Below are 13,491 nucleotides of genomic sequence, written 5' to 3'. Positions count from 1 at the left end.
GCAGGATTGTTGCAAGTCTGAAGGAAGAACTCCAAGGGAGATATTTGGAGCCAAATATCATAATTTCTTCTGAGCAGAAAAGTGAAGTATCCTGTGAGATGAGCTCTCACTATTAAAAGGCTGTTATAAACCTTGTTCTTTAATACTTTACCAGAGAAACAGCCCCTACTAAGTCCAAGCTATACTTTGATAACAACCACTCCCTAATAAATCATCAAAATGTGCTTCCTCCTTTAAAAAAATCTCCCACCAAAACACCTCCCACATAAATGATTAAAACGACATCACATTTTAAAAGCCATTTAATTTTAATAGCATATCTTAATGAAAAAGCAGCATATGTTGCCAATAAAACATTAAAATTATCTCTTCAATGAAAGACAATCGAACAACACCAAAAATAAATTAATACATTACCATAGTAAATAAACCATCTATTAATAAAAACAAGAAACCAGGCCATATACAGAACTCAAGACTTTGGAGAGCCTCAAATAGAACAGCAATACAGGAAAATTTGTAAGAATATATCTATGTGTGCATCATTTTTAATGAAATATTTACAGTAGATAAGGTACCAGTTATCATGTACCTAATTTTTTGTTCCAAAAGAATTTTTCCAAACAATGTGAATTTACAAGCAGTGCACTGTCTTTCTTATAGTTCAGATTACTTTTTCTACAAACAAACCTCCAAAAGGAAAAACAGAAGGATTCCTATAAATATTAACATGTAGCCAACAAAGCAATTGAAAACTGGAAGACTGAAATACCTTGGTGAAATCTAAAATCCAAAGGGCAAACACCAAGTGGCAAATGCACCTAAAGCTAGAAAATGGTGCATCAGTCATGCTTCCAACTGCTTCTTCCCTTCTGTTAGAGGTATGTGAGTGTGTGTGTGTGTGTGTGTGTGTGTGTAAGGGTAAGTGAGAGCGCTCATGTGTCATGGGGACAATGTGGGAATCCCCATTAAATATGTAACGAAGTAAACAATACTTCAGACAGTGAATCAGGTCTACACGATTAAGACATCCATTACTGAGTGTCGACTCACAAATCAGAACACTACCAGTAAAAACAGAAAAAAACGATCTTCATTCAAGTGAGAATATACAAATGGGTCAAAAGGAACACAGTATAGGAGGAAGGCTGTAAAAATTCGGTAAACTCATCAAACAAAATTTTTTGAACGTTACTAGCTATACATTTCCCCTACTTTTTTTAGACAGAAGAAGTTTAATTAATTAGAATGTGCACAAAATTAAGTTGCTAGAGAGATAAATTAATAATCTACAGAGGGTTGTTCTGCAATAATCTAATAATAGCTTTCAAGATCAGTGAACACGGCAGGCGCAACTCTTTCCTTAAGCATTAACACTTCAGAGAAGGAAAAGGGGATAAGAACCACAATAAAAATATATATATAATATACAGTGTAAATGCAGAAAATCTGCCATCTTTTTTTAAAATTCAAAATACTTTAGAGATGTCTCTATCACATTAAGCATCAACTCTAGTTTAAAGTTTTAGTCCTGAATCAATTTCTATTTCTGAAAAATAGTTGCAAAGTGTACTTTTAAACTTGAACACGGGTGATGTCTGTAAGAATAAAAACAAATCTTACTTGATCATTCTTGTGGACTTTTTAAAAACTGTCTCGTCTGCCTTCCTGCAAACAGCCATCTTCACACTTCCTCTGAAGAAGCCGAGGTGGGGTTCAAAGGGACAACTTTGCTACAACAGACAAATACCATCTTTTGTTATTCTTTCCTTTGAGAAACTGTTTCACATTCTCACCGGCTTGGGCTCAGTTGTTCGCTCGTTCGCTCCCTCTTCAGTCCTCGATTTCTCGAGATTCACATTTACTGGAATTGTTTCTGGTCGCCAAAAGTGAAAAGAGGCAGAAGAGAGAAGGAGAGGAAAGGGGGGACGAGGAGAGGGGCGTCTCTGGAGAGGCCAAGAGTCTTCTAAATGCCGGCGGAGTATTTCATTCTTTTCTGTTTCTGCCTCTGGTTGCAGAACCAGACGCGCACCACGTTTTTCTTCAGGTCCAGCTTCTCCGCGATGGCGGCGATCTTTTCAGAGGAGGGCCGAGGCTGAATGGCAAAGTAGGCTTCGAGCGAGCGCTTCTCTGGCGCAGCGATGGACGTGCGCTTGCGCTTCTTCTCCGCGCCATTGAAGAGCTCAGGCTTGGTGAGCTTCTCGCGGTGGGACTTCTCAGCCTCCTCGAGCCATGCCTGCAGGATGGGTTTGAGCGCGATCATGTTATTGTGCGACAGTGTGAGGGACTCGAACCTGCAGATGGTGCTCTGGCTAAGCGAGCCCACGCCAGGGATCTTCAGGTTGGCCAGCGCGGAGCCCACGTCTGCCTGGGTCACCCCCAGCTTGATGCGTCGCTGCTTGAAGCGCTCGGCGAATGCCTCCAGGTCCCGCGGGTCGGCGTCCACGTCGCTCATGCAGCCCATGTGCGACGGCAGCCCGTGCGCGTGGGCCATGCTGAGCGCTGCTTGGTGCATGGGGTTCATGGTGGCCATGTGCGGCGCGTGAGCCGGCGTGGACACCACAGCGCCGTCGGGGCCCGCCATAGCGCCCAGGGCCAGCCCGGGACTCAGATGCTCCAGCAGCTCGCCCTCCAGCGCCTGGTGCGGTTGGTGGTGGTGGTGGTGGTGATGGTGGTGGTGGTGGTGCGTGCCCGCCAGCGCGGAAGGGTGCGAGATGGGCACCGATGAAGAAGAGGCGGCCGACGTGCACGGGATGGTGTTCATAGTGTGGTAGGTGGCGTCCGGTTTGAAGGGGCTGTGGTGGGGCGGATGGTGGTGGTGGCTCTTGCTCTGGGAGACGATGTCCACGGCTGCCAGAGCCTCGGCGCGGGCCAGCAGACTCTCATCCAGCCCGCCGAATATATTGCTCTGCAATTGTAAGTAGAAGGCACACATTACGCTCAGCAGGGAATTGTACGCGCTCTCTCCGGAAGCCCCGGCCCAGGGCTCGACACCGTCGCCGCGCCTACAACATTCCCAGATTGTTAAAATAATAATAATAATAATCCTGAAAACAGGAGGTGAAGAGAAAAAGAGGGAAGCCACCGAAAGAAGCCGAGAGTGCAGGAGGAGGAGGAAAGTGAGCCTGTAGACACAACGAAAACACAACACAACACGCGCACAGGCAACATCCCAGGTCATAAAAATTAATATGAAAGGCAAGACCCGCTGAATACTTAAGAGAGAGAGGGGGGAAAATTGGTTGGAGGTGTGGGGTGATTTGCTGTGCAGACATGAAAAAAACATCAAGCAGATAAAGGGGGCTGTCAAAATGTGCCTTTAAGCGGTGATTATGCAGAAATACGCACCGGTGGGGTTGGAAGACAGGCTCTCCGCATAGCCTCCGAGCCCCCGCCGCCGCTGCCGCTGCTGCCACTGCTGCTGGAGCTGCTGCTCCGGCCTCCGCCGCCGCCGCCGCTGCCGCCACCGCCACCAGCGTTGCTCGAGCTGCTGGGGGAGCTGGCCGAGGGCACGGTGGGAGCCGAGGAGCACGGGGAGGTGCTGTGCAGTGCCGAGTATTTGGGCTCCACGTGCAGGCTGCCGCCGTGCGGCATGCTAAACGCCTGCTTGCTGTTCAAGGACATCATCATCATCTTCCCGCCCGCCGGGGCGCTGGTCCGTAGAGGCACTCACTGGCCCCGGCTGCCGGGACCCTCTGAGAAGTGCCGGGCCTGGGCTGGAGCTGGGAAGGGCTGTGCGAAGTTGAGCTCACCCGCCGCTGCCTCCGGACTCTGTACGCCTGATCTCGGCTAAGCGCTCCTTCGCCGCCTCTGCTGTCAGTCTGAACAGATGCCTGACTCCGCTTGCAGCTGGCTGCAGACCTCGGCGCCCGAAACTGCCCCGGCTCCTCGCGGCCGGCGAGTTATACTCCCCTCTCCCCGCGCCTACCCCCGCGCCCCCCGCCCTCCCTCTCTCTCGTGCGCCTCCGCCCTCCCTTGCCAGGAAACGCCGGATCCTGCTCAGTTTCTCGCGTTGCCCCTTCTCTCTCTCTACTCCCCTCAGGCTTGAGTCCTTTCTGCTTTCCCCGCACTCGCCTCGCGCTCCCCAACCGCGCCCTCCGCCGCCCCTTTTCTGCCCCCGCCCGCGCTCTGTTGCCGCCGCCCCTTCGCAGCGTCCGGCGGCTGCTACTCACAATCGCGCCCCCACTCAATCCCACCCAAATGGCCAGGTCCGCACTCCAGTCGCCAAGCAGTGCCTACCTAAGGACCAGCCTCCAGCCCCTCCAGCTTCTTCTGCCGGGTCTCTGTCTTACCGGAAAAAGAAACTCCCAAATAAAGTTGCAGCCCAGGCCAGCGTTGGGTTGGATTTTCCCTGGACTACTTGGAGTGCCTCTTACCTGGCTGCCACCTCCCACGCCTCCTGCTTACCACTAAGTTCCAGGCTTCCAACCCCACTCGGCCCGCCCCCACCCCGTCAGCTCAGGTGACCCTGATCCCAGGTTCCCGGCCACCGCTGAGAACACAGACGCTGCGGCCAACCCAGGTCCTGAGAGCGGCTCTGAACTCCTGGCCCAATAAGAGCGGAGGTCGGCGTTCGGCTACAAGCCCCCCACGGCCCGGCGGGTGCCTGGTGCCAAAGAGACATGGGGTCGGAGGGGCTGCAGGGCTTTCTCTCACTCCATTTCTCGCAGCTCTCAGCGGATTGGACAGCCGCGGAGCAGGCTCGGGTCATCTGTGCGCATGCGACTCCTCCCCCTCCCCCCTGTATCCTTCCCCCCCCACAACACACACACACACACACACACACACACACACACACACACACACACATACACACAGGCACACACACACGCTCCTCTTGCCCCCCTTTTCTCCTCCTCCTCCACCCTGTATCCAGTACAGTGTGAGCTGAGTCTTGGAAGGATCCACTGGCAAATCCTGCCCCTGGATTTATTATTCTTCATTAGCCACAATCAAAGGAAGAAGGGGCAACTGACAGGGAGAGGGAAGGTCAGAAATTACACAGCGCATGTGCTGCTGATACACCCCACAACACAGACACACACACACACCCTCGGGGGCTGGCACAAGCCCCACTTATCTTCATTTCCACAGCCTCTCCGTGCGGAGCCTATTTTTAGCTGACACTTCACTCCCACTTCTGTCCCAGTCCCAGTGCAGACCACTTTTCCTAGAGATGGACACACACTCTTGGTTCCAGTTGCAAAAGGAGATAATCTCTTTCTCTCTCTCTGTCTCTCTCTCTCTCTCTCTCTCACACACACACACACACACACACTACTTCCTCTCCTTCTGGATCTCATTTTCTCTCTACTTCCCGCGGTGTTGGGGGCTGCTGTCACCTCCCTAGAGAGCGGAAGGAGCAGGGTGCAGGCGAGGGTGAGAAGGCCCCGCGACTCCAACGCAGGAACCCGCGGGTGGCCCAATCCGGACGGGGTTGACCGGGAGCAGGTGCAGGCACTGGGCGCCTGGGGAAGGCGAGCAGGTGCGAGAGCAGGCGGCAGGCCTGAGAGGCGCTGGCGCGCTGGGACAAAAACAGAGTGGGAAGGAGAGTGGAAATGGGGAACCCTCGGGTGGTCAGCTCCCGGAAGCGGTGGTGGAGAGTAGGGGACCGCCTGTCCACTCCTGACCTCAGCCGGACGGAATAGCGGTTTCAAGATGGGACCGCTGTCCTCAGGAGTCACCAGAGTGCTGGGGAAGGCGGCAGCAACCAGCGCGCGACGGGCTCTATCCATGGTCCTTAACCCCCTTCTGCTTTCCCTGGATCCTCTCGGGCTTGCCTTTCTCTTCCCATGTGTGGAGGAAAATAATAAATAGTAGCCGAAGGGGACTCCTAGCAGCAGTGTTCCCGGGTGTGCGCTCAGAGAAACCTGGACATGGGGCAGGGAGAGGGGAGTGTTGACATGAATGAATGTGGCTTGTGCCGGACGGTTCAAGTAAGTGCTTAGGTGTTTAATTTCTACCTCAACAACAGCCAGAGTAATTTTCAAGGAAACAAAAAAAAATGACATTGTACAGCTCTCACTGTCTCAAGCTTCAAGAAATGAAATAAATCAAAGTTAAAAGCTTGAGTATCATTTAATTATAGTGCGAATAGCGCTTTGAAAGAAGTAGAACAACATCTCTAAACAAATTATGACTGGGCCAGGAAGGAATTATTAGATTGAAATTTCATTTAGGCTCGGGAGACACCGCGCTTCACTGTGTAATCTGCTATGCCTCATCTGATTTGTATGCTTAATTCAGCTTGACGAATTTATTAGTTTTCATAATAGTGAAAAAATTGAGCAGTACTATGAGCTACTGCATTGTGTGTACTATAAATTGTATGTCGTCGTGGAAAGGCTGAAGTCTATAGAAACCTTTTATTAATGTCAGTATAGGAGGGAGGATTTCCTGCAAGCCGTGAAGAGGTTCATGCCAAACTCTATCGGCACTATGTCTCACTGGTCCATTAACATATCGTCATACTAATTAGACTACTTCATCAGTGATATAATTTCAAACTTCAAATTATGTTCTAATTAACAAGGGTTGTCCAATTTGCTTAATCTTCAAAAGGCTTTGGATGGTATAATTAGTATTAACTGTTGAGCATTTTTAAAGCCTAATAAAAAATCCATAAAAATATTTTGGGTGTGTTTTCTATCGGTACTGGATAAAGGCCAAAGGGCCAAAGTGAGAGTGGAGATGGAAAATAACCGAAGACAAACGTCCTCTTCTTTCTAATTCCCCCAGATTATTATAGCAAGTTAATCACATGAGAAACTTTTGGGTATTGCCACTCCTAAATAGAGTGTTTATGTGTTTAAATAAAGGCACAAGAATATCAAGGAGAAAAGCCACATGGGGAAAAAATTCTTCTCTTTCATTAGGTGCCTAATTAGATGTAAAGTAAAAAGTAACCCTGAGGAGTTTCCCAAGCATTATTGTGGCAACAGTCTGCTGAACTTGAATTGAAAATCAAATATTTGGGGTGTTTTGAACCTCTCTCTGTCCCCTCCCCCTTCATTGAGCTTAATTACCTGCAATAGTTGTTTTAATGTATGTTGTCACCTGGGAGTATTGAGAAATGCATATCGTTAATATGAATTAATCTTGATTTTAATAGTAACTGACAACTGATCTCCAAAATGCTAAACACTTGTCATCACTTCATATGGTAAATAAGGTACTATAATAAATTCATGAAATAGAGAGGGACACTGTTGAAATGACTGGACAAACTTTGTTTGATATGGAATTTATTGACCAAAACTATTTTAAGCAAGAAAACTCCCATGAGAATATTTTCCTGGTAACTGAAATTCATATATCATCAAAAAATTTTTAACATAACTTTTTTATCTCTCTGATATTTCTCAGTGATATCCCTAATTCCAGACAAGAAAAAAAGGAAGGCTGTGTTTTCAGATTATCAAGTTGAAGTAAATTAATATGTGGTTGTAGAGCAATTCAAGAGTTTATTTACCTGCATTTCCTTCCTCCTAGAAAACACTTACATTTTTAAAAAGTCAAGTCATAGAGTTAGACTTCTCCATTTCCCACTCAAAGTGAAAAATGAACAGTGATTGTGTTGCATTAGAGGGAAAAAGCAATTGTTCCTTCATCAACCAGGACTTGCAATCTTGCAGTCTCTCCTTTCAGGAGTGTCCAGAATACCAACATCGTTGCGGTGATATCAACAAAACCCATTTCGGTTTTGCCCACAGACATTGATGCAAAGTGCTCCAGCGAGTGTGGAAGCCTCTCTCCAAGGAAGAAAGACTCCAGCCCCGCAGTTATCAGGAGCCATCTAAACAATTGGAAAGTGGGCAATAAACCCAAGGGGTGGAGGCACATGACCCAAAATTTGAAACCTGCTTCCTACCACCTCAACATACCTATGCCCAAGCCCCTACTCACACTTGTGCATCTACACACCTACAGACCTACCTAGCAAAAGGAAAATAAACATTTTATTTTTTAAGCAGCAAGATGGAAAATGGATCAACTCTGTGACTACAGGAGGCGCTCCTTTCTTCTCACCAAGCCTCTTTGTTTGACAATAGCTTCTGTCCAGTCCTCTGGCAGATGCAGACAGATGTGAGCAGCTCCCCTCACTACCCCCCACCCCTGGGTGAGGAGGAGTAGCTGGGAGTCCCCTCAGGCTTCTGGGCAAAGGGTCCCCGCAGTAGGCGCCCCCCACCCGAAAATCAGCCCGTGCCTGAAGCGATCCCGAGGGGAGAAATCTCTGTCTCCTCCTTGTATCTGGGTCCTAATTTACTATTAAAATTTTAAGTAGTGCATTCATATTTTACCGGACCTAATGTCTTTTATTAAATTTTAATCTATTAAGGGCAGGGTGATTTCTTTGTATTTCAAACAGAATTGAATTGGACTACAAGGAAGATTTCTGAAAAGACAGATCTGGCCCTATTCGCTCACCACTTCGATCTCAGGGAGAGAGTGGTTGGTGGAAGAAAGAGGGAAAGGAGGGATTCCCCCATCTGTTTTTGTACGGATTTCAAAATCAGCCAATCTGCTTCAGATTCTGAATAGAAGACGAACACCCTGAGCTCTCTCTGGACTCGTGGCTTGAGGCAGAAGAGTTTGGGGTAGGGGGGTAGCATAGATTAAACTCTTCCGTGGCCTCTACTGTTACAGGGAGGAAAAAGAAGACACAGGAGGGAATTACCCCTGAAACAAACTCTGGAAGCTCCCAGGGATGTAGCTGCAGAGCAAAGTTCAGGTGAAGGAGGGCGCTTTGGGGCTTGAGTATTGAGATAGGGGTTTATGTTTAAGGAGTGATGGGTGGGTTTTGTTCAAACATCTTTTCACTTCTGAGTATGTCCACTACTACCCTGTCACTGGCTCCCCGTGAGCTCCAAGTCCCCCTCTCTTGCATTAAATGAGTCGCTCTCTCGCCCAAAGATTCCAGGCACCCCCTATGCCTGAGGGTAACCGCCTCCTTCAGTGCCTTTCCGGCTCTCACTCCTAACCTTCCAATGCAAGTAGTCAGCGAGTGTCACTGCTGACTCTGCATCCAGTAGTTCCCAGGCCCTTTTAGAACGAAATACAGACTCACAACCTCTTTCCCTCCCATCAAAGCCAAGTAGAATTCACGGAGGAAGAGGGGACAAAAGCAAAGGCTATCGGCACTCCAGAAAGCATACTCTGGAGATTGAGAGAGACTTGGCCAAGACTAGTGGCCTGTAGTCGCAGAGCAAGCCACGTGGGGCTCTCTCTAGGTAATTCTGAACAGAGGAAAGCAGCCCGGCAGAGGACAAGAGAATAAAGGGAGACAAGGTAGAAGAGAAAGCAACGGTTCCCCTTTTCCCGGTGGAGGAAAGAAAGCAGAGCTCAGTTTCAAGGAAAGTGGACTGGGAGGAGCGGGACGCAGGACGCAGCCAGCCCAGGCTGGCCGGATGCCTTAGAGGCTCCTAGACGCCCTCTCAATTCCGTCTAGTGGGTTTGCTAAGGCTGCTTGTGGCCAGGAACTCACATTCAGGGACAGCTGATGGAACCAATGGCATCGACTAACCTTTGAAGCAAACGCAACAGGCTCCAGGAAACTAAAATCTGCCCTGGGGAAGGACTCAATTCCTGGGCACCTAACTCTGCACTCTTCCAGAGCGCAGGGGCTCAAATTCACACATCTGTGCAGACACACACACACACGCGCGCGCGCGCGCTCACACACGCAGGCACGCAGACACACACGTGCTGACACTAACGCACACCCATTCAGACGCGCACACGTTTCTGTTTCTCCCCTCTTCTTCCCGCGCACCACTTGGGGGAGGGGGGCAGACCTCTGCGTTCCGTTCAGAAGCAGGCACCCTGGTGTCTACTTGCCCCAGCGAACTGTTATTTTTCGTCGCAGTGAACTTCCTTGGTCCGCGTATTTACCACTTTTCAAAGTTAAGTCCAGTCACGAAATCAAACTTAAAGCATTGGAACAATCAATGAAGACTTTTGCAATCCATGGCGCCTTGCGCTTCCTATAACTAAAATAAATGCAAGAAATCGAAACTTAATTACTTGAAAGAAATCCAGAAATCCCTCTGCATAATTTATCCAGTCATTTTTTAGTAGCTTTTGTGTTCGGTGCAGTGTATGTTAACTATCCACTTTTGGCTAAGATCTGGCTCCTCTAAGTGGGTTCCCTGAGGTTCACTGCCCTCCACCTCAGCCCAGGAATTCTGCCCTGCAAGGGGCTCCCACCTCCTGCCACTCCTCCGAGCTGATTTAGTAACCTTTTTTTTTTTTTTTTTCCAAACACCACCAACTGTAAGGGTACCAGAATTCCTGGGGCTATGTATACTTCAAAATTGTTTTAAATCTCTCACCCATTCTTTCTTCTTTGTCTTTTTGCTCACTAGGGCTATTATTTGAATTTGTGTGAGTTGTTTCATTCTCCATCTGAAACCAGGCCTCTTAGTAAATCCAAACAAGAACTATTTCTCTGAGAGAATAGTGCGCCTCAAAAAGTACCATTTTGCTGGTGATGGAAAAATTGATTAGAAGATGAATTTTTTTCTATTCTCCAGGGAAGTTCTTTTTTTTTTTTTTCTTTTTCTTTTTTCCTTGAATGTCATTATATTCCTAATGGCTAAGTATTAAGTATTTGTTCTGACTGAACTACTCTTCAAGGTACTTAGCTGGACCACAAACCCTGGATACTCGTTTCTTCCTCTGATATCTGTTCCTTCCAAAATCACTCATTTTCTCCTCTCCTTTAGTTCCTAACTGACAGAGAATCTTCATATCTATAAAGCACTAAAAAACTTCTCATCTGGAGGCACTAAATAAAGTAGACATTCCTGTATTGGGTTTAAAGATGCTGGCTAAGATCAAATTACTTTTGCACCTATCAAGGCTCTGGCACTGTGTACCATGGGGAATTTAAAATTTGGTGGTGACCAATGCTATGGCCAGTGAATCTGTAAAACTGAACAGTACCTGAATCTATCAGCATGGTGAGGGTGACTCCTAAAAGGCAAGCTGTTTCATAGACACCTCATAGAAATCCGAAGTAATGTTATGAAAGAATGAAAAATACATTGGGGAACAGCTTGGAAACTGAAGTACATTTTGATTTAACTTACATTAACAGAAATGTAATGTAAAAGTGAAAGGATCTAACAAAACCATTAATAATTAAAAAATAATTACAGATAGTCTATCCTTACTATTCATAACCACTCAACACTTTAGACAAAGAAAACGGAATACTCTTAATGGGAATGAGATGTGAGCAGACTGCTAATGAGAAGTTAACCAAGAACTGTGCATTTGTCAAAGGAGACAAGTTTCCTTGTTTCCCCCACCTGCATATTTTTATTCTCTCAAAGTTAGCTTGGACCTTCATCTTCCATCAGCACATATACTGAGTGTCAGAGTTTATACAACCAAAATCTCTTGAGCAATAACAGTGCAGACCTTATCAAGTTCTGAGGATCAGGGGCACCAGATGGCATGTCTATTAACCATTTTCATTGACAAATATTTATAGAAGCCTAAGAGATACATGTCTCTGTAACAGATTTTGTTTGGACAATCCTATCCCACAGGATTTCACAAAACAATGACCCTCTAAAGGCAGCAGTTTGTTCCCTTTCCCTGTTTGTGATCACTTTAAAAAAAAAGATTAATCATCATTTAAGGACTCATTGTCAATCGTTTTCTTGTATCCCTTACCACAAGAGTTGTGTCCCTATGTTTTAAAAAATGTGAACGTATTTTTCTGTTACCTAAGTCGGGTTTATTTTATTTCCAGTGTATATTTTTCAATGTCCAAAGACTTGAGAGCAGTATTCTACATATAAGTATGCAATAAACTCTTAATCATGCACTAGACATTTAAGAAGCTGTTGGGAAGAAGGTACAGTGACTCTATTCCGATTTTCACTGCATATTCTCCTTTATTTTGTTTGAGAGACACACGGGACTGCCCCTAGAGTGCTCTGTTGACGTTTGTTCGAGGCACTGGGAGGAAATCAAAGCAGCCTGGCGGAAAGCAAACTTCACTGCCTCTTTTCAGAGATAAAGGGAAATCTTACAAAAGGAGAGATTTGCAGACATACAACTAGAATTCAATGGAGTCATGGCTGAGCATCTGCTGGGAAGCCACCAGGAAGTGGAGACCTACAGCCCATGTCAAATTGTATGCATCTGAAGGATCTGAAGCCTCCTTCCTTCCTCTCTCATCCCCAGATGAATTAGAAACAAAATAGCTTGCCTTTTATAGGAAACAGAAAAACCTAAGGAGAAATGCTAATAGGTTGACTGCAAAGATTATAAATACTTCTTAGCTATATAAATATGAATTGAGTGCATAAAACATGTTAAAATCCTTGTAGGCATCCACTCTCAATTTTTTTGAACTGCAGCAGAAGGACCTTACAATGACAACAAATTCACCTTTAAGCATTTATCCTTTCTTGAAATTGTATATACAGCCTATGATTTGTCTGTAAATCTCATGTATATATAGAAGTATGGTAATCAAACATAGAATTATAATATTTGTACCCAAATATGTGTTGTTTCCCTCTTCTTTCTCTCCTTTATATGCGTATACAGATCACCAAATTATAGTTCAACTAACAAGTGCTCTGGTAGATGCTATAGCTTTGTGCCTTGACTACTTTTTTCTGATATGCATATGAGATATCAATTTGCCCTAGAATCAAAACAAACACACTGTGCTTGAAAGTATTAATAACTCTCCTCAAAACAGAAATACTACAGTTTGTGGTGGTGTGTGCCCATTGCACCTTTTCTTTGGCTCTCAAGGCCAAAGTAGGCATTATCAACATTATGCTCATTTGGCATATTTCCATCCTCATATTTCGTTGATTTCTCCTGGCCTCTATTGACCACTTACCTAGTCTGGACCACATGGTTAGTCATTTCTATAGTGACCCTATGAAGCATCCTGATCTCATTGCTGCCTTACCTTTTACATATCAGACTAGTCATTTTCTTTACTTTTGCCCATAGACTGCTGATTTTGGTGGAAGGAGTAAGAAGAATAGTCTAGTTTCCCTTTAAATTGTAATTTACCATATGTTTGTGTTATCCATCTGTCACAGATATGGTAGCTTGCCACTTGACATCTCCTCTGCCTCTTTCCAGTGTGCCTTCCTGCCATGCAGTGTCCATGAAGCTAAAAGCTACATTTCTCACACCCTTACAGCTCAGGTACTGATGTAACCAAGAGGCAGAAGTGTAGGTAATTTATTCTCAGGTGGTGAGTCTAAGAGAGGCAGTACTTCTTTAAAGCCAACAGTCGTGTACCTCTAAGGTGGTGTATTTCCGAAGTCCTTAGTTTCACCAGTTCCTTCCTTCTTCCCCTTCTCCCTGATTATGGTAGAGTTCACAGCTTTCCTGGCAAGCTAGTTCTGCACCATGGTTCTGGGAATCATTCCCAGAAGTTCAGCCTAGAGTCTGCTACTTCAGACCTTTCCAGAGATTTGTAAGCATCCACCTGTATTAAATCTCTCT

The 13,491-nt window shown here is 46.2% G+C and overlaps 1 protein-coding gene across 2 annotated transcripts; it reads right to left on the bottom strand.

The window, feature by feature from the left end:
• Positions 1 to 289: 289 nt before the first annotated feature.
• POU4F2 (POU class 4 homeobox 2) lies at positions 290 to 3,877 on the bottom strand. 2 transcript variants are annotated; one of them, XM_032172117.1, is made up of 3 exons: positions 3,533 to 3,627; positions 3,353 to 3,400; positions 1,967 to 2,918 (listed from the first exon to the last, which is right to left on the bottom strand). In XM_032172117.1, the coding sequence occupies exons 1-3, from the start codon at positions 3,625 to 3,627 to the stop codon at positions 1,967 to 1,969; spliced, it is 1,095 nt and encodes a 364-aa protein (XP_032028008.1). The 2 variants fall into 2 exon arrangements, with proteins under 2 accessions (XP_032027999.1, XP_032028008.1); XM_032172108.1 differs by having other exon boundaries at positions 290 to 2,908; positions 3,349 to 3,877.
• Positions 3,878 to 13,491: the final 9,614 nt, after the last annotated feature.

This window comes from Hylobates moloch, unplaced genomic scaffold (assembly GCF_009828535.3).
Source record: "Hylobates moloch isolate HMO894 unplaced genomic scaffold, HMol_V3 SCAFFOLD_3, whole genome shotgun sequence".
NCBI lineage: Eukaryota > Metazoa > Chordata > Mammalia > Primates > Hylobatidae > Hylobates > Hylobates moloch.
The sequence above is the reverse complement of the archived record's forward strand: the minus strand, read 5'-3'. Positions and strand labels throughout refer to the sequence as shown.